The following is a 20000-nucleotide window of genomic DNA, read 5'->3' as shown; positions in this document are numbered from 1 at the left end:
GAGGAGAAGGAGGGTTGGAGGGGGAGGAGGAGGAGCAGGAGATGAAGAGATGAAGAGAAGAAAGAGGGGGGGAGGAGAAGGAGAAGGAGGAGGAGGAGCAGAAGGAGGAGGAGGAAGAGGTGGAGAAGGAGGAAGAGGAGAAGAAGAAAAGGATGAGGATGAGGATGAGGATGAGGAGAAGGAGGAGGAGGAAGAGAAGAAGAGGAGAAGGAAGAGGAGGAGGAGGAGGAAGAGAAGGAAGGGAGAAGGAGTAGGAGGAGGAAGAGGAGGAGGATGAGTAGGATGAGAAGGAGGAGGAGGAGGAGAAGGAGGAGAAAGAGATGGAGGAGGAGGAGGAGGGGAGGAGGAGGAGGAGGAGGAGGAGGAAGGTGAAGGAGAATTAGAAGGTGGGGAGGAAGAAGAAAGAGGGGGGGAGGGGGGGGAAGAAGGAGGAGAAGGAGGAGGAGGAAGAAGGATGAGGAGGGGGAGAAGGAAGAGGAAGAGGAGGAGGAGAAAGAGGAGAGGATGAGGAAGTGGATTAGGAAGTGGGAGGAGGGGGGAGGAGGAGGAAGGAAGAGGTGGTTAGGAGGAGAAGGAGGAGGGGGAAGGAGGAGGATGAAGATGGAGGAGGGAGGAGGAGGAGATGGAGGAGGAGGAGGAGCAGGAGAGGGAGGTGAGGAGGAGGAGGAGGAGGAGGAGGGGGTGAGGAGAAGGAGGAGGGAGGAGGAGGAGGAGGAGGAGGAGGGGGAGGAGGAGGGGAGGAGGAGAGAGAGGAGGGGATAAGGAGATGGAGAAAGTAGAAAGGGGAGGAGGAAGGAGAGAAAGAGGAGGAGGAGAAGGAGGAGAAGGAGGAGGAGGAGAAGGAGGAGGAGGAGAAGGAAGAGGAGGAGGAGAAGAGGGAGAGGAAGAGGAGGAGGACCAGGAGGAGGAAGGATGGAGGAGGATGAGAAGAAGGAAGAGGATGAGGAAGAGAGAGTAGGAAGTGGGGAGGAGGAGGAGGAGGAGGAGGAGGGGAGGAGGAGGAGGAGGAGGAAGAGGTGGAGGAGGAGGAGAAGAAGGAAGAGGATGAGGAAGAGGAGTAGGAAGTGGAGGAGGAGGAGGAGGAGGAGGAGGAGGAGAAGGAAGAGGTGGTTTAGGAGGAGAAGGAGGAGGGGGAGGAGGAGGATGAAGATGAGGAGGAGGAGGAGGAGAGGAGATGGAGGAGGATGAGAAGGAGAAGGAGAAGGAGGAGGATAAGTAGAGGGAGTGGAGGGAGGAGGACATGGAAGAGGAGGAGGAGAAGGAGGAGGAGGGAGGAGGAGGAGGAGGAGGGGGGAGGAGGAGGGGCGAGGGCGAGGAGGTGAAGAGTGAGAAGAGAAGGGAAAAAAGAGATGGAGGAGGAGGAGGAGGAGGAGGAGGGGGGGAGGAGGGAGAAGGAAGAGGGAGGAGGTGGAGAAGTAAAAAGAGGGGGAGGAGAAGGAGGAGGAGGAGAAGAAGAGAAGGAAGAGAAAGAGATGGAGTAGTTGAGGGAAGAAGAGGAGGAGAAGGAGGAGGGGGGGGGAGAAGGAGTAGATGGAAGAGGATGAGGATGAGAATGAGGAGGAAGAGGAGAAGGAAAAGGAGAAGGAAAAGGAGAAGGAAAAGAAGGAGGAGGAGATGGAGGAGGTGGAGAAGGAAGAGGAGGAGCAGGAGATGAAAGAAGAGGAGGAGAAGAAGGAGGAGAAATAGGAGATGGAAGAGGAGAAGGAAGAGGATAAATAAGAGGGGGAGGAAGAGAAAGAGGAGGAGGAGGAGAAGGAAGAGGAGAAGGAGGAGCAGAAGGAGGGAAACAGGTGGAGGAGGAGAAGGTATGAGAATATAAGTAGGAAGGGAGGCGGGGAGGAGGAGAGGAAGGGAGGAATAGGAGGTGGTGGTAGAGGAGGTGGTGGTGGTGGTGGTGGACGGAGGAGGAGGAGGAGGAGGAGGAGGAAGAGGAGGCGGAGGAGGAGGAGGAGGGAGGAGGAGGGGGAGGAGGAGGAGGAGGAGGTGGAGGAGGAGGTGGTGGTGGCGGTGGTGGTGGAGACGGGGGAGGCGGAGTAGGAGTAGGAACATGAGGGGAGGAAGGGGAGGAGGAGGAGGAGGAGGAGGAAGAGGATTGGTAGGAGGAGAAGGAGAAGGCGAAGGAGAGAGAGAGAGAGTGAGAGAGATGAGGAGGAGACGAGAGGAGAGAGCAGAGAGAGGAGGAGGAGAGAGAGAGAGAGAGAGCAAGCGAGCGAACGCGCGAGCGAGCGCGCGAGCGAGCGAGGGAGCACCCCGTCTTATGTAGCTCTGTTGGTCTTAGCGTCCGCACAGTCCAGTGTCCATTGTCTTCCACCCCGCTAGCATGGCCCACACATATCCCGGGGTGAAGCGGGGGGAGAGAGAGAGCGCCATGAAATCACTAAGGCTGAAATTGCTTGCATTCGGGGAGCAAAAAGATTGGGAGGGGGGTTGTGCGTGAACCCTCCTCCTCCTCCTCCCACTGCCCGCCTCTCGTGCTCGCGGACTCAGGCAGGATGCGCGTGCGAGGCGAAAAGATTGAAGAAGCGGAATGCGCACTCGATGGAAGCAAGCAAGCGCTGCCTCGTGCTTCTCTGCTCTCGGTTTTGCCTGTGGCTTGTTTTGTCGTTGTATGTGTCAGCGTATGTATCGTCTTCCACATTTAGAGGTTTATCTTTCCTTGTAGACCACCCCCTCTCTCTCTTTCTATCTCTCTCTCTCTCTCTCTCTCTCTCTCTCTTTCTCTCTCTCTCCTCTGTTTATATTTTATCTTATTATTTATATATTATATATATATATATATGTGTGAGTGTGTGTGTGTGTGTGTGTGTGTGTGTGTGTGGTGTGTTTGTGTGTGTGTGGTATGTCTGTACATTTGTTATACATAAATGAATAAGAAAATAAATAAATAATATATATTTGTATCTTATATGCTCATATATACATATATTCATTATAACATATAAATATATATATATATATTATATTTATATACTATATACCATACACAACGCACACTCTCACACACACCACCACAACACACACACTCACATATATATATATTATATATATAAATTATTATATGTTGTATGTATATATTCATATAGACATACATACATACTTATACATACATAATAAACATAATTCATACATTATGCTTACATACATATACATACATTCTTACATACATTACATACTTACATAAATATACATACACACACACACACCACACCACTCACATCACACACCCACACACACACACCACACACACACACTCTTTATATATATTTATATATATATATGAATTATATGGATATATATGTATATGTATGTGTGTGTGTGTGAGTTACACATACATACATATATATATATATATATAATATATATATTATATATATATATGTGTGTGTGTGTGTGTGTGTGTGTGTGTGTGTGTGTGTGCTACACACACAATATATGTGCATATAGTATATATATATATATATTATGTATATTTATATCTGTCTATCTCATATCTATATCTATATCTACTTATCTATATAATATCTATTATTTAAAGGGCACACACCACTCACCACACTCAACCACACATTTTATGTGTGTGTGTGTTTATGTATGTATGTGTATACAATTGGGGAACGGGAGTCTTCCCCCGAGCGAGCCGGGCAGCGAGCGCGGCCGAGTGCAGGAGGGCATTACACTGCCGCTACCACCCGCACCCGATTCCAACAGCGCTCCATAAATTAGAGTGTGCCGCTCACCTCACCGTCTCCCCGTAATCACACACGTTTCGCACGCATGGGGATACCTGCAGACACACGCAGAGACATTTAACGAGACCATTTCGAAGAGATGGATGTCCTGTCTACCATTTCTTGACTTATCTCCTCTTCTTCCCCCCCCCCTCCCTCTCTCCTCCTCCTTTCTCCCCCCTTTTCTCCCCCCTTTTTTTCTCTTTTTTTCTCTCCTCCTTCTTTCTTCTACTCTCTCTCTCTCATTCTCTCTCTCTCTTCTCTCCTCTTTTCTCCTCTTTCCCCTCTCCTCTCTTTTCCCTTCTCCCTCCTCTCTCTCTTCTCTCCCCCCCTCTTCTTCTTTCTCTCCCCTCCCCCCTCCCTATTCCCACCTTCCCCCTCTTTTTTTCCCCTTTCTCCTTCCCCTCCCCCCCATTTCCCTTTCCCTCCCCCCCCTCCTTTCCCCCCACTCTTTTTCCCCCCTCCCCTCTATCTCTTTCATTATTCTCTTTCTTCCCCCCCCCCCCCTCTCTCTCTCTCTCTTCTCTCCTCTCTCTCCACTCTCTCCTCTCTCTCTTCTCTTCTCCCCCTTCTCTCTCTCTTTTCTCTCTCTTTCCCCTCTCCCCTCTTTCTTTTTCCTTTCTCCCTTCTCCTCCTTTTCTTCCTCTCTCCCCTCCTCTCTCTTTTTCCCCCCTCTCTCTCTCCTTTCTCCCCCTCTATCTTTTCCTTCTCCCCCTCTCTATCATTCTCTTTCTCCTTCGAAATAAATATTTTCTTTACTTTTTTTTAGGCAACCTTTATTCACCCCCAAAGAAACTTACTTTCAACTTACGCACAGTGTTTTGTCGCACGCTTCGCTTTCAAAACAAACGCTCATAAAATGATGTTTTGATCATGTTCGAGTCAGTCAGACAGACTTCGGTTGAATGGTCTCTCGCTCTTTCTTTCTCTCTATCTCTCTCTCTTCTATCTCTTCTCTGTCTCTCTCTCTTCTGTCTCTTCTTCTCTCTTCTCTTTCTCTTCTCTTCCCCTCTCTCTTTTCTCTCCCTCTCTCTCTCTTTCCTTTTCTCTCCTCTCTCTCTCTCTCTCTCTCTCTATCCCCCTTCTCTCTTTTCTCTTTTTTCTTTTCTCTCTATCTTCTCTGTCTCTGTCTCTCTCTCTCTCTCTTCTTTTTTCTCTCTCTCTTTCTTTCCCTTTCTTCTCCCTTTTCTCTCCTCTCTCTCTCTCTCTCTCCTCTTTTCTCTCTCTCCTCTCCTTTTCCCCTTCCTCTTCTCTCTCTTCTCTTTCTCTCTCTTTCTCTCCTTTTCTCTTTCTCTCTTTTTTTCCCACTCGTTCATTGACCTAATAACACCTTTTTTTTTAAATCCCTCTTGGTGGATCGACCTTTGTGGTCAGGGAAATTTTTCTCTTTAAGTCAGCAAAAAAAAAAAAAAAAAAAAAAAAAAAAAAAAGGTTTTGGTATGATAAGTAATTTTTTTTTTTTTTCCCCTGCATGTCTGTCACTTTATCAATCTTGATGAAATATTGTATTAATTGGTGTAATGGTATTAAGAGGGTGTGATTATTTTGTCATGAATATAAACAATGATTCTAAAAATGACGGTAGTAATAAAAGCAATAAATGATGGTAGCAAAAGTTTCTAATGTGATTTTTTTTTATTAATGATAATAATGATGCTAATGAAATGATTTTAAAAAACCCAAATAATGGGAAAATCATAATGTTCCCCAATAAGGGAAAAACTCACAGCCAACGACAACGACAAAAACAACAATAATTGATTAAAAATAATAATAATAATAATAATTTTGTGAAAAGGATGATCATAACAATATCAATAGCAATGATAATAATAACAATAATGATAATCATAATCACAACCATAATCAGTGATAATGACCACTGTTATCATGCTAATATTGATGATAAAAGTCGACCAGAAAAAATGAAACATAAATTTATAATTTTAATGAAATAGAATATGACCCTATATGGTTAAAAGAGTGGGCATTTCTGTTTTTTCTTTAGAAAGGTATTTGCGTATTAAATGGTTACTGTATCTGTTACTACATACTTAGGTCGAAATTCTTTTATTTACTTAAATTTTTTGCCCAGCCCAAAAAAAGGGTTCGGAGTGTTTGTATAAACCTCTTTTTTTCCTCTTTTTATTCCCTTTTCTTTTCTAAATTTTTCCCCTCCCTTTTCTTTCCTTTTTCTTTCTTTTTTTCTTTTTTTCCCCCCCCCTTTTCCTCTTTTTAAAACCTTCCTCCCTCTTTTTCCCTTTTTTTTTTCCCTTTTTTCCCCCTTTTCTCCTTTTTTTTCTCTCTCTCTCTTTTCTCTTCTTCTCCTCTCCTTCCCCTTCTCTCTCTCTCTCTCTCCCCTTTCTTTTCTCTTCTCTCCCTTTTCTCTCTCCTCCTCCCCTCCTCCTCTCTCCTCTCTTTTCTCTCTCTTTTCTTCCCCTCCCTCTCCCTTTTTCTTTCCCTTTTCTCTCTCTCTTTCTCTCTCTCTCCCCTCTCCCCTTTTTTCCCTTTCTTTTCCCCCCCCCTTTCTTCCCTTTCCCCTCTCTTCTCTCTCCCTTTCCTCTCTCTCTCTTTCTCCTCTTTTCTCTTCCCCCCCCTTCTTTTTCCTCCCTTTCTCCCTTTTTTTCTTTTTTTTTTTTTTTTCCCCCCTTTTTTTCTCTCCTTTTCCCCTCTGCTTTTTCTCCCCTTTCTCTCTTCTCTCTCTCTCTCTCTCTCTCTCTCTCTTTTCTCTCTCCTTTTTCTCTCCCCCCTTCCTTTCTTCTCTCTTAAAAATCAACAGTTGGTTAAACCATTTGAAGATTTAATAAACCCATTACCGTAAGGGGTTTAAAAAATTTAAAAGCTTTGGCAGGTAGCCTACTCAGTGGAACAGCCACCCTAACTCGCTTTGCAAAATTTAAAGGGAAATTTCAATTTAGGCTTTTCTGCTGCTGCTGATATGAATATATTATGTGTATAAGTAATGTATGGTTTTGTAAACGATTTATGACCATTCTTTTATGATGATGCGGTTGGGTGGTTAGCGGAATTGCCTGTCCAGTGGCTGTTCTCCTGAGCATTTTACCTCCCCCTCGGCATGTGGTCGATTCTTAACAGTTTTGCTAATTATTTGATAATGAGGCATATATCTAGTTTATACAAACCGTTATTTATCACAAATAATTCACCATGTTTGGTTTTGTATTTATGTTTTGTTTATGTGTGTAGAAAATGAAAAAAGAACATGTTATTTCCCCTTCAATTTGCCAAAATGGGTTTACGTTACTAATTTCACTTAGTAGAAAGGGGTTTAAAAATTGAAAAAATTATGTATTAATAAATAATTGCACTTCATAATGATAATAATAATGCCAAAAATATCGGTTCATTATTAAATATTTTTGTAAATGAAAAAAACCATTTTTTTCGAATTTTCTGGTATTTATCATAAGTAATTCTAATGGCATTCAGAATCAATCGCTTGTTTTTGGGTGATCAGAACAACACACACGCAAACATCTAAAATATTTAATAATTTACAAATAACAATATAAAATATATACTATATCAACGCATTTCCAAAGAAACGAATATCACATTCTAACATAGAATATATCTTTGGAAGAAACAAAAACACGACTATTACTTTCTAACACAGAACATCTTTTGAGAACAGACAAATAAACAAATATCACATTCTAATAGAGAACATATCTCTGGAAGAAACAGAGAAATATATATCACTTTCTTACATAAAACATATCTCTTGAACAAAAACAGGAATATAACTTTCTAACATATAGCATCTATAAAACAAAGAAACAAGGCACATTCTGCCATAAAATATCTCTCTTTTTAAAACAAACAGAGAAACAGATATTACATTCCAACGTAGAACGTGTCTTAAGAATAAACAAAAGTTCCAACGGGATTCGGGCGTCGAGTGAAACGTTCTCAACGGAGTCACGTGGCCCCAACACACTTCCTTGCGGTGTGGGAGAAGGTGCCTTGGACGCTGTCACCTTCACCTACACAGCTGCACCTTTCTGGAGTATCTACTCGGCGCTGGAGGTGATGTCCCTTCTCGTGGGGACGTCGGCAGGAGGTGAGTGAGGTAGTCTGTTTCGAAACGGGGAGGATTGTGCGAAACGTTTCAGCTTCGGGGGAAAGTTTCGAAGGGGGGATGAGGAAGAGGGAGAGAGAGCTTCGCTAAATTATTTCTCCGTGAATATCTCTCGCGGTTGACTGACTGCTTCTCTCTCTCTCTTCTCTCTTCTCTCTCTCTCTTCTCCTCTCTCTCTCTCTCTCTTCCCCTTTTCTCTCTTCTCTTCCTTTCTCTCGCTTCTCTTCCTTTTCTTCTCTTTCTCTCGCTCTCCCATCTTTCTTTTTCTCATCTGAGGTATCCTATTCTCCGCCGCTCTCCGCTCGCCTCGCGGACAAGTCCAAAATGCAAAACGACCAAAAAAAAAAAGGTCTCTTCGTCGAGGGGAAACGGGGACTCTTTTTCCGTTGTTTCAGTGCAGTTTGACCAGCCTTTGCATGAGTCTCCGAGGCACGCCCGCGGCCAGGAAATCGTGGGCTGTGGGCGTCGCACTCGAGGGCGTGACGGAGGCGGGCAAGGGCGTGATGATCGTGGGGCAGTGGCTGGCGAAGGACTCCCAAGCAGCCTCGAGGAGAGGAGGCGCGTCTAGCCTGGCTCGAAATAGCGACGAAGACCTCTTGCGAGCGAGGGCCAGGGGCCCCCGGCGTAAAAAGAACACCCTTCTGCGCGGGAAAAAAGGGTCCTTCGTTAGTACGGTTTTGTTTGTTGTTTGTTTAGGCTTTCGTGTTTTTGTTTGTTTGTTTGCTTGCTTTCGAGAGAAGGGGCAATAACACATGGAAATTGTTTTGTTATTTCCTGGAACAATTATTTTTATACGTAAATTATTCAAGAAGGAGAAGAAGAGAGGAGAAGGGATGAGAGGAAGAGAGGAGAAGGATGAGAGGAGAGAGAGGAGAGGGAGAAAGGGGAAAAGGAGAAGGAGGAGGCAGAAGAGAAACGAGAAGAGTAGGAAGAAGAAGAATTAATATGAAATAATAAGAAATGATAAGAATGAAGGAAGAAAAAGGAGATAACAAGGAGGTGGAAGAGAGGGGGAAGAAAGAGAAAGGGAGGAGAGGAAGAGAGAAGAAGGGAGGAGAGGAAGAGAGAAGAGGAAGACAACCAGAAAGAAAGACACACACACACACACACAGATAAAAAGAAAGAAAGAAAGAAAGAAAATCCCCATTTTCTCCCCTCTCACTCTTATTACAAACATCTCTCACTCCATTTATTTCAAGACAACTCTCTCAAGGTCTAACTCTAGTGACAGGAAAGAAACACAGGAGTTCGGGCGGCCGGTTAACCTCAGGCGGGACTCGGGTTAAATATCACGTATCCTATGTTTCTTTTTTCTTTTTCTTTTTCTTCAACTTTCTTTCTGTACTCTGATGTGCCTTGTCTTTGTTCTGTTTTTGTTGTTTTGGATTGTGTTTAGTTGTTGTTGTTGTTATTCTTGTTTGTTTTTTTATTTATTAATCTGTGAGTTTGTTATTATTATTATTGTTATTTTATTTTTATCTCTCTCTCTCTTTTTACTGTATTTCTGGTTACGTTGTAATGGAGTCCTGAATAACACTCGCACACACACACACATACACACACACACACAATCAAACAAACGCACATATACAAAGAAACACACATATATAGACACACACACAAAACAGTCAAATAAGCAAACACACATACACAAAGAAACACACACACATACACACAATCAAACAAACAAACACACATATACAAAGAAACACACACACACACACACGCACACATAAACAAAGAAACACACACACGCATACAGACACACACACACAAACAATCAAACACATATACAAAGAAACACAAACACACACAATCAAACAAACAAGCCCATACTCAAACAAAAACATTAAAACATACACACACCCATTAAACACACACACACACAGACACAGACACAGACACACTCACTCACACACACACTCTCACACACACACACACAACTCCCCCCCCCCCCCGCGCCCATAACACAACCCAACACTACTTACGGGCGTGACTGCAGCGTCGTGGAAATAGAGTGGGCGGGGGAGGACGAGAGCAAGACGCGCCCACGACAGCGAGTGCAAGTCCAGCTTCCAAACATCGTCAAAAATCTCGGTGCCGTCTGTGCCCCCGATGATGTACAGGTCTGGAGAGAGGAAGGGTTGTTGTTTGATTAATATTGCTGTTATTGTTGTTATTATCATTGTTATTGTTGTTGTTGTTATTATCATTGTTATTATTGTTGTTGTTATTATCATTGTTATTATTGTTGTTATTATCATTGTTATTATTGTTGTTGTTATTATCATTGTTATTATTGTTGTTATCATTGTTATTATTGTTGTTGTTATTATAATTGTTATTATTGTTATTATTATCATTGTTATTATTGTTGTTGTTGTCATTATCATTGTTATTATTGTTGTTATTATCATTGTTATTATTGTTGTTGTTATTATTATAATTGTTATTATTGTTGTTGTCATTATCATTGTTATTATCGTTGTTGTTATTATCATTGTTATTATTGTTGTTGATATTATCATTTTTATTATTGTTGTTATTATCATGTTTATTCTTATTGTTGTTGTTATTATTGTTACTATTATAATTTTCATCATTATTACTAGCATTATCGTCATCTTTATCATCGTCATCATTATTACTAGCATTATCGTCATCTTTATCATCGTCAACATCATGATCATAAGTATCATCTTTTATCAATATTATTTTCATCACCATCATCTCTAGTTCCAACATGCATTAAGTGTTGAGGGGAGAGGCAGGAATAAAATCCTTGCATTGTCTGGGGGAAATAAGCACAAGAAAAAGAATTTCCTATTTGTTGATTCATGCAACAGTTTTTGCATTTGCTTGGTAACTCCTTTTAGTTCACAAATTTTGGGAAACTTTTGGCAACAAGTTATCTATATGGCAGATGCAAGATCATTCTCTTTTTGTATCTACCTCTGTCTGATTGTCTCTATCTCCATCTCTCTCTCTCTCTCTTACATTGATTTATGTCTGTCTGTCAATTTCTCTCTCTCTCTCTCTCTCCCTCTTACATCTCATTCTGTCTGTCTGTCACTTTCTCTCTCTCTTTCTCTCTCTTACATTTCTTTCTGTCTGTCTGTCACTTTCTCTCTCTCTCTCTCTCTCTCTCTCTCTCTCTCTCTCTCTCTTATATTTCTTTCTGTCTGTCTGTCACTTTCTCTCTCTCTCTCTCTCTCTCTTATATTTCTTTCTGTCTGTCTGTCACTTTCTCTCTCTCTCTCTCTAACATTTCTTTATGTCTGTCTGTCACTCTCTCTCTCTCTCTCTCTCTCATACATTTCTTTCTGTCTGTCTTTCTCTTTCTCTCACTCTCTCTCTCTCTCTCTCTCTCTCTCTTACATTTCTTTCTGTCTGTCTGTCTACCCCCCCCCCCTCTCTCTCTCTCTTTTACATTTCTTTCTTTGTCTGACTGACAGACTGACTGTCCTTCCATCCCTCCCTCCCTCCCTCCCTCTCGCCCCCCCCCCAAAAAAAAAAAAAAAAAAAAACTATGAATCAAAGACATGAAATAAACCAACTGCCTCACCTTTCCCCCTCTGAACAGCAGCATGGCACCGACGTGGGCTGGGGTGGGCGTGAACGAGTGGGTCAGGGTTGGTTTTCTTAACCGCCCACTTTCCGGTATCGACATCTAGTACAGGCACCTGAGTTGGGGAAACACGCCATTGCAATCAGAAGCTCTTGTAAATGCTTGAGAACAGGTACTGGTCTCGAGAGGGAATTCCGAGAAATTGAGAATGGAGAGAGGGAAATATTTTCCTAAGGTGAGGAGAGGAGGAGGAGGAGGAGGAGAAAGAGGAGGGGGTGCGGGTAGGAGAAGGATGAGGAGAAAGAAGAAGAAAAATAGGAGACATGTGTGTATTTAAATATACGTCGTATGTATGTACATACAGACACACACACACTCACACACACACACACACACACACACACACATATATAGTTGTGTATGGATGACTGGACGTACGTATATATGTATATAAATGTATGTATGTATGTAAGTACATATACAGATAGACAGAGATACGAAAAAAAAGCAGGCAACACAGACAAGACATAGTTCCTTAAACAGAGAGACAGAGAGACGCCAGATTACAACGTCCACTGACAAGAACGATCATACCAGTAAGACTTCTCCATGACTCATCATTTTCTTCAGCTGAGTAACACTTCTTAACCTTAGGTAAGCCTATTTTTTGTTTTCTTTACTTCCTTTTGGTTTGTTTGTCTGTTGGTTATTACTTTATTTTGTTTTTTTTCTCCCGATTACTAAGAATCAGCTGATGAAATCTGGTTGAGCAACTTGGTGAAGAAAAAATTGGAGGACGTAAGGAGTGTGAAGGGAATTCCGATCTTATTTAGAGCTGACTGAGGGGTCTTGGCTGTCAAATATTGCTCCTTATTCGATTAGCTTAGCTATCACAATTAAAAGATATTAGAAAATTTGAATCTCTAATTTTCACAATTCGCTTTTATCCACTTGCAAAATTAAGCCTTTACTTTACAATCTAACATATATTTTTTATTCTTAAAGCGAAGAAGAAGAAGAAAACAGTAATATATGCTCAGTATAAAAACAAAACAAAACAGGTCAATGTTGTCTTTGGAACTGACTTATTCTCATACAGCCTTATTTTGTCCGCATAAATAAATTCATCTTTTGTAAACGTGTCTGAAGACCTTCTCCATCAGCTGGGAATTTCAGGGGAACTTTCTCGAAGGAAACTTGTGGAAATATTGCATGGCTGCATTTCGTTTAATTTTTAATTTATTTTTTACATATAGTCTGGTATTTTAAGTAACTTTAAGTCGTGCATATAAATACAAGCACGCATAACGCACCTACATTACATTAAAGAAATACAAATAAAAATAAAATAATGATTTTTCACAAACACTTTACAAGTGAAGTTTTCGGAAGTAAATTTATGGAAATCTTGAATGTTTGCAATTGTTTTTTAAGCAAGTAATTAGCAAGTCTAGATCATTTACTTGTTCGCGAAAAAGGAGAAAAAGAGAGAAAAGAAGAAATAAAGACAAAAAAAAAAAAAAGTTAATTGGTTTGGTTTCTAACTTTCACATTTCTATTCATTTTATTTTGACTTCATTTTTATCTTTTCATTTCGTGATTAATCATTCACTTCATTAACTATTATCGAATATATTTCTCTTAAAAAAATCCTCATCAGATAATAAAATGAAAACTCAATCATCTATGAATAATTAACACGATCTCATTACCTCCGAATCAATTAATTATTTATTTCCTAATTATCATCTTTTCTTTATTCTTAAAAATACATTTACAAAATCCTTTTCTCTACCAACCGATTTTGTTTTTCTTATTTGGACGAACCAAATCTTATTCATATTACGAGATATTATTTAGCCCTTTTATCTATCAGCTTATTATCATTGTTATTATTATTATTATTTTTACTGAGACGAAACTCACCTCATCCAGCGGGTAGACAGAGGAAGCGGCGGCTCCTCCGACCACCACAATGCGACCCGGAACAACGCCGATCTCCGCCCGGTATCTCCCCGACGGTTCCTCGCCCTGGGGTGAAAATAACAGGGTCACGGGTTTCCTTGATTAAGTGGTGGATAAGCAACAATGCGCTCTATCTTTGTATCTGTTTGTTTGCTTGGTTTGTTTGTCTCTGTCTATCTCTATCGACGGTTCCTCATCCTGTGGTGAAGATGACTTTAACTTCTGACTTTTGGTTTTGGATTTGATTCTCTCATTCGCTCTCTCTCTCTCTCTCTCTCTCTCTCTCTCTTTCTCTTTAACTCTCTCTCTCTCTCTCTCCCCCCCCCCCTCTCTCTCTCTCCCCCCTCTCTCTCTCTCTCTTTCTCTCTCTCTCTTTCTCTCTCTCTCTCTCTCTCTCTCTCTCTCTCTCTCTCTCTCTCTCTCTCTCTCTCTCTCTCTCTCTCTCTCTCTCTTTCTCTATCTCTCTTTATCTTTCTCTCTCTGTCTCTTTTCCCCCCTCTCTTTCTCTCCCCCCCTTTCTCTCTCTCTCTCTCTCTCTCTCTCTCTCTCTCTCTCTCTCTCTCTCTCTCTCTCTCTCTCTCTCTCTCTAAAATAATATAATATAACAAAATATTTAGTTTATCATTTTGAATATCGGAAATCGGATAGAGAAATCAAAAGGGAAAGGATCTTAAGTAAAAAAAAAAAAAAAAAAACACAAAGCGAGAAAGAAAGATAACGTCTTAAAACAAGAAATAAAAATAAAAGAAAGAAAAGGGTACTTTAAATCGACGAAATACGACACCTTGAAGAGGTCGTTTGTGGCGAGGCTGGACCACGTCCCCGTCGGCAGGTGGAGGGCGTGGGCGTGCAAAGAGAAGTGATATCCCGACGTCCCTCCTACAGTATACACGTAGTCCCCGACGCGACGAGAGGCCTGGCCGTAGAGCGCGGGGGGCGTCTCGCCGTGGCTCTCGAGGGCCCTCCATTCGCCCGTCCTCTTGTCGCAGGCATGGACGTCGACGCCGATGCTGCTGCCGAAGGGGAAGCTCGTGCCGCCGAAGAGGAGGAGCTCGTCCTCAGTCGAAACGAGGCAGTGGGACACGGTTTCTCCGGGCGTCGAGGAGGAGGAGGATAGCTTTTCCCACTCGCCGGTCGAGAGGTTGAGACGCCAGACCTGGGGGAGAGGAGGGGGAGGGTTAGCGATTACCTGATGTAATGGAGAAGGAAGGGTTGGAAGGGAGAGGGAGAGGGACGATGAAGGAGGGAAGAAGGAAGGAGACGAGGGAGGGGATGGAAGGGAGGGGAAAAGAGGAAGATGAAGGAGGGAGGAGAGGAGGGAGAGAGTTGGAGGGACGTGATGAAGGAGGCAGGGAGGGAGAGAGGGGAAAGAGAGAGAGGGAATAGGAAGATAAGGAGGAGGAGACGAAGGAATGGGGTGGAAAGGAGGAGAGGAGAGTGAGGAAAAAAGAAGAGAAGAAGGGAGGAAGCGAAGGAGGGAGATGGAAAGGATAGGAGAAGAGAAGAGGAAAATGAAGGGAGGGAATGGAAGAGAGGGAAGGAGGGAAAAGGGAGGAGAGAGGAGACGGAGGAAGGGGGAAAGGAAAATAAAAGAAGGAAAAGTAGAAGAGAGGAGATAGAGGAGGAATATGGAAAAGAGAGGAAGAGAAAGGGAGAAAAGAAGAGAAGGAGAATGAATACGGAAATAGGAGAAGAAAGGAGGAAGACGAATGCAAGTGACGCAGGCCGATGATAGAGAAAAGGGAGGAAACGAAAAAGGGAGATATAGAGAAAGAAAAAAAGAAGAGGTAAAGGGAGAAGGCGAAGGAGAGGAAGGAGAAGGAAGGAAAGAAGAGAAAAGAGAAGAAGAAAGAATAACACAAGAGATGACGAGATATATAACAAATATTAAACAAACATAATGGTAATAGTATAATAACAATAAAAATAGAAACATATATAGAAAAAAAATAAGACAGCGTTAATGAGACCAATAATGAGTTCATAAAAACATTACCAAAAAACGTTAAAACCGAAGAAAAATATGAAAAAATATCGTTTTTTTTTCTCGAAACCACGAAGCTTGGGAGAAGAAGAAGAAGAAGAAGAAGAAGGAATGAAGAAGAAAAAGAAGAAGTAGAAGAAGAAATGAAGAATAAAAATAAGAAGAAAGTAATGGAAGACAAGCAATTTATATGCATATACATAAATCCAAATACTAATGAAAGTACACCCCCCAAAAAAAATCAGGATCGTGAGAGGTTAGCGAACTCGAAGATACATCAAGCTGACTCCCACAATGGCGCTCGTGATGTGTGTCTGTCACAATGTATTATTATTATCATTTTTTTATTTTTTTATTGCTGTGAAGTCGAGGAGAATGAGAAAGAGATTGAGAGAGAGTATATATATATATATATATATATATATATACAGAGAGAGAGAGAGAGAGAGGGGGGGGGGGGGATAGAGAGATAAATGTGTATATATATAAATAAACACATATATATACATATATATACACATATACATATACACACACACACACACACACATACACACACGATGTGTACATACTGTTTTCCTCCTTAACTCTGTACCGCATGTGATTATCTCAATAATATTTCACTGTCCTTGGCGTCCCAAATACGTCACTGTCCTTAACTCTCCAGACCCTCCAAACGCACTTTACCTTTCTCTTGTGCCTGTGCTTTTTGCAGTAAAGCCACAAAGATGAAAGCCATGGCGTAGTGGAGACGAGACAAATTTCAAAAGAAAGTTGAGAGATCTCCTGCGATTTGCATATGACTTCTAGTGCGAGTTTCTCACGTTCCTATTAACTGGTTTTCCTTAAAGCGTGATCTCTTTTGTGTGTGTGTAAGACTGTTAAGAATGATATGCAACATCTCTCATATTCTTAAGACGTGGTGATGCGAAATAACTAACAAGGAAGAAAGAAATATATGTATTTACGTATCTTGTCTTATATAATGTCCTTCATCTTACACCTTAAAGAGGTTCGTCAAAACTGCTGATTGGCCATTCTTATGAAATAACCTTAAATGCAAATCCCTAGCTAATCCCAAATCAAAGAGGCACGAGCGAGAACAAGCGCCAGCCAAAAGAAAAACAACCAACAACGAGAAAACAACAAACAACAAAACAACCAACAACGAGAAAAACAACAAAACAAGAACAACAACAAAACAACCAAATAATCGGCTTAATGGAGACATTCCCCATTGCGTTATTTGCCCAAACTTCCTCTAGATCATCCCCACTCCTCCCATCCTTTTCTTTTCATCCGTGTAATAATGGTCTTCGAGCTTAAATAAAGCCATTGTGAAAACGTAAGAGGTTGCAAGGGTGTGTCTGAGTGACCCGAAACACCCCAGACATACCCGAAACCATCGGCCCTTACGAGGTATTTTGCCCAGACTTTCCTCCTCCGCTTGTCCTATTGTTTCAGCCCTGTGTCAATTTGCATCGTCGGCTCCCCGTTAAAGGGCAACGGAGTTCGCTCGATGACACTGTGTTTTTTCGAGACCAAGGGAGTTCTCTCGGTTCTACTGGCCATGTCGGTGATGCTCAGTTCTAGGTGGACGCTGGGAAATGCGTTTTAGAGGGACGTTTGCTATTTTCATCCATCTTTTCCTCCGCTAAACTATATGAGAAAAAAAGATCCCAAATCCTGTTTTGGACTCCCTATCGTTCGTTCAGCATGGCCACCTAATTTTTTTTTCTCTCTCTCTCACTTGAAGAAACCGTGCAATGTTCTAAAAGCAAGAATCGTAAAGGGGACAAAACCAAAGAACAAGATAATAAATAGTAAGGCTAACCAGAAGAAGAAGAAGAAAAAAGAAGAAGAAAAAGAAGAATTACCAAATACAGGACACCAAATATAGTCTTGCTTTTTACACGGACTGGGCCAAGGAGAGTCTGTTGTTAGGTTAGTAGCGGGGTCTATAATGCATGATATATGTACTGTAAACCACGCTTCCATGTTTGAATCTATATATACTGCAATATATCGATATCTGTCTATAATTCACGGAATGAAAATAGCAGTAAAAGATGACAATGTAGTTGATGCTAATGCTCGTGCTAATTATATTAGGAACAATAACAATAATGATAATATTGATAATATCATTGGTAATAGTGAATGATAATGACACTGATAATAATCATAATGATGATAATAACAATGATAACAGCAATGGTAATTCCGATAATAATAATAATAATAATGCTAATAATGATAATGATGCTAATACTAATACTAATAAACTTGTTATTATTATAATTATTACTATTATCATTAATATTATCTTAGTAATAATAATGATAATAATAATGATAATAATAATAATAATAATAATAATAATAATAACGATAATAGTCGTGATAATGGTAGTGTAACAATAACAATACTACTTCTGCAAATACTGCTACTGCTAAAAATAACAATGATATTTATAACAATTGTAATGATAATGAATATGATCTTTAAAATTGTACTAGTTATAAAAATAATACTAAGGATGATAATGATAAAATACATTCACTAATAATAATAATTTCATTAGGAAATGATAATAAATCGTGATACCAATAATAGTAATGAAAATAATCATGAGAACATTAACAGTTATGATAATTATAATGATAAAAGTAACAATAATAATTAGTAATACTAACAACAGCGTTGATAATGACGACTGGAGTAATCAAACAACAATAACGCTATGGAAATAACAGTAATAAAAGCAAATTCATAACAGTAATAATTTTACCAAAAACGATTACTTTACTTAACAATACCAGAGGTGATAACAACAATGACCACAGTATCAACAACAGAAAACGAGCATGCTGTCAGTACAAAGAAAACGGGAATACTATCAATACAAAGAAAACGCAAATACCATCAGTATGAAAGAAAACGGGAATACCATCAGAACAAAGAAAACGAAAATACCATCAGTATGAAAGAAAACGGGAATACCATCAGTACAAAGAAAACGAAAATACCATCAGTATGAAAGAAAACGGGAATACCATTAGTACAAAGAATACGGAAATACCATCAGTATGAAAGAAAACGGGAATACCATCAGTACAAAGAAAACGGAAATACCATCAGTATGAAAAAAACGGGAATACCATTAGTACGAAGAAAACGGAAAATCCAAGGAACTCACATCTTGCAGCGGGCCGTGGTCTGGATGGTAGCCGCCCACACAGAAGAGGAATGATTCAGTACAGGATATCCGATGACCACTGCGCCCTGTGGGTGTGCATCCTGAGGGAGAGAGGGAGGGTTAGGAGTGAGCTGTGAGCACTGGGGCATCCTGAGGGAGAGAAGAAGGGAGAGAGGGAGGGTTAAGAGTGAGTTGTGAGCACTGGGGAGTCAAAAGGGAGAAAGGGAGAAAGAGGAGGTAGGAGGCTTGGGGATAGGGGCGAGTAGAGGGGGAAAGAGAAGGAGAGAGAGAGAGAGAGAGAGAGAGAGAGAGAGAGAGAGAGAGAGAGAGAGAGAGAGAGAAGTAGAGAGAGAGCGAGGAGAGAGAAAGGGAGAAGGAGAGAGAGAGAGAGAGAGAGAGAGAGAGAGAGAGAGAGAGAGAGAGAGAGAGAGAGAGAGAGAGAGAGAGAGAGAGAGAGAGAGAGAGAGAGAGGAAGAGAGAGAATGAGGAGAGAGAGAGAAAGGAGGGGGGAAACAGACATATGGTAGACAGATTGGCAGAGAGAAAGGGCGTAGATAAACAGATAGATATATAAATAGATATATATACAATAATGATAACAACAAACACAAAACAGCAAGAACAATAGCAATGATGATAATAATAATGAAGATAATGACAACAACAATAATAATATCATTACTATTAATAATAATAATGGTAATAAGAGTAATAATAATAATGGTAATAAGAGTAATAAGAGTAATAATAATAATAATGATAATAATAATAATAATAATAATAATAATAATAATAATAATAATAATAGTGGTGATGATATTAATGTTGATAATATTTATAATAATAATAATAACAAAAAAGCTAATTACAATAACAATGATAAAATAATTATAATAACAATAATGACAATAATAGTGATAATAATAATGAAAATGATAATAGTAATAATAATGATAATAACAGTAGTAATAATAATAACAATAATATTAATAATAATAAAAAGAACAGTAATAATAATCCTATATTACAACTTAATATGATCAGAATCATTATAGTAATGGTAATAAATATGATACTGATAATAATAAAAATAGTTAATATGAATAATAATACAAGTAGTATCAATGATGATGATAATACCAATAACAACAACAACAATAATAATGATGATGATAATAATAGTGATGATGGTGATAATAAAAATAATGATGATAATAATAATGACAATAATAATGATACCTATTGTAACAGTAATAATAACAATAATAGTGTCAATAATGGATGACAGTAATAATGATGATAATAATAATAATGGCAATAACAAAAACAATGATATTGAAAATCTGTTTTAATGATATTATTTTCAGCCTTACCTTCGCTCGCCCAAGTCTGAATTTCTTCCATCAGGTTATCTTGGAAATCCATGTTGGTATTTTAACTGAAGACTGATAATA

The 20000-nt window shown here is 40.2% G+C and overlaps 1 protein-coding gene across 1 annotated transcript in view; it reads right to left on the bottom strand.

Annotated features, from left to right (window-relative positions):
* Nucleotides 1-8221: 8221 nt before the first annotated feature.
* Nucleotides 8222-20000, bottom strand: part of LOC125046520 (kelch domain-containing protein 10-like) — an 11856-nt gene continuing 77 nt past the window's right edge. Inside the window, exons 1-7 of the mRNA XM_047644299.1 lie at nt 19920-20000; nt 18547-18647; nt 14148-14519; nt 13325-13429; nt 11396-11513; nt 9775-9958; nt 8222-8471 (exon numbers count right to left, since the gene is read on the bottom strand). The exon at nt 19920-20000 is cut by the window's right edge and continues 77 nt beyond it. Coding sequence (XP_047500255.1) covers nt 8222-8471; nt 9775-9958; nt 11396-11513; nt 13325-13429; nt 14148-14519; nt 18547-18647; nt 19920-19971 — 1182 coding nt within the window. The 5' untranslated portion in view covers nt 19972-20000. The remainder of the gene's footprint in view (nt 8472-9774; nt 9959-11395; nt 11514-13324; nt 13430-14147; nt 14520-18546; nt 18648-19919) is intronic.

Source organism: Penaeus chinensis, chromosome 39 (genome assembly GCF_019202785.1).
Source record: "Penaeus chinensis breed Huanghai No. 1 chromosome 39, ASM1920278v2, whole genome shotgun sequence".
NCBI lineage: Eukaryota > Metazoa > Arthropoda > Malacostraca > Decapoda > Penaeidae > Penaeus > Penaeus chinensis.
Note: the sequence above shows the minus strand (reverse complement) of the source record. Positions and strands in the feature narration are given on the sequence as shown.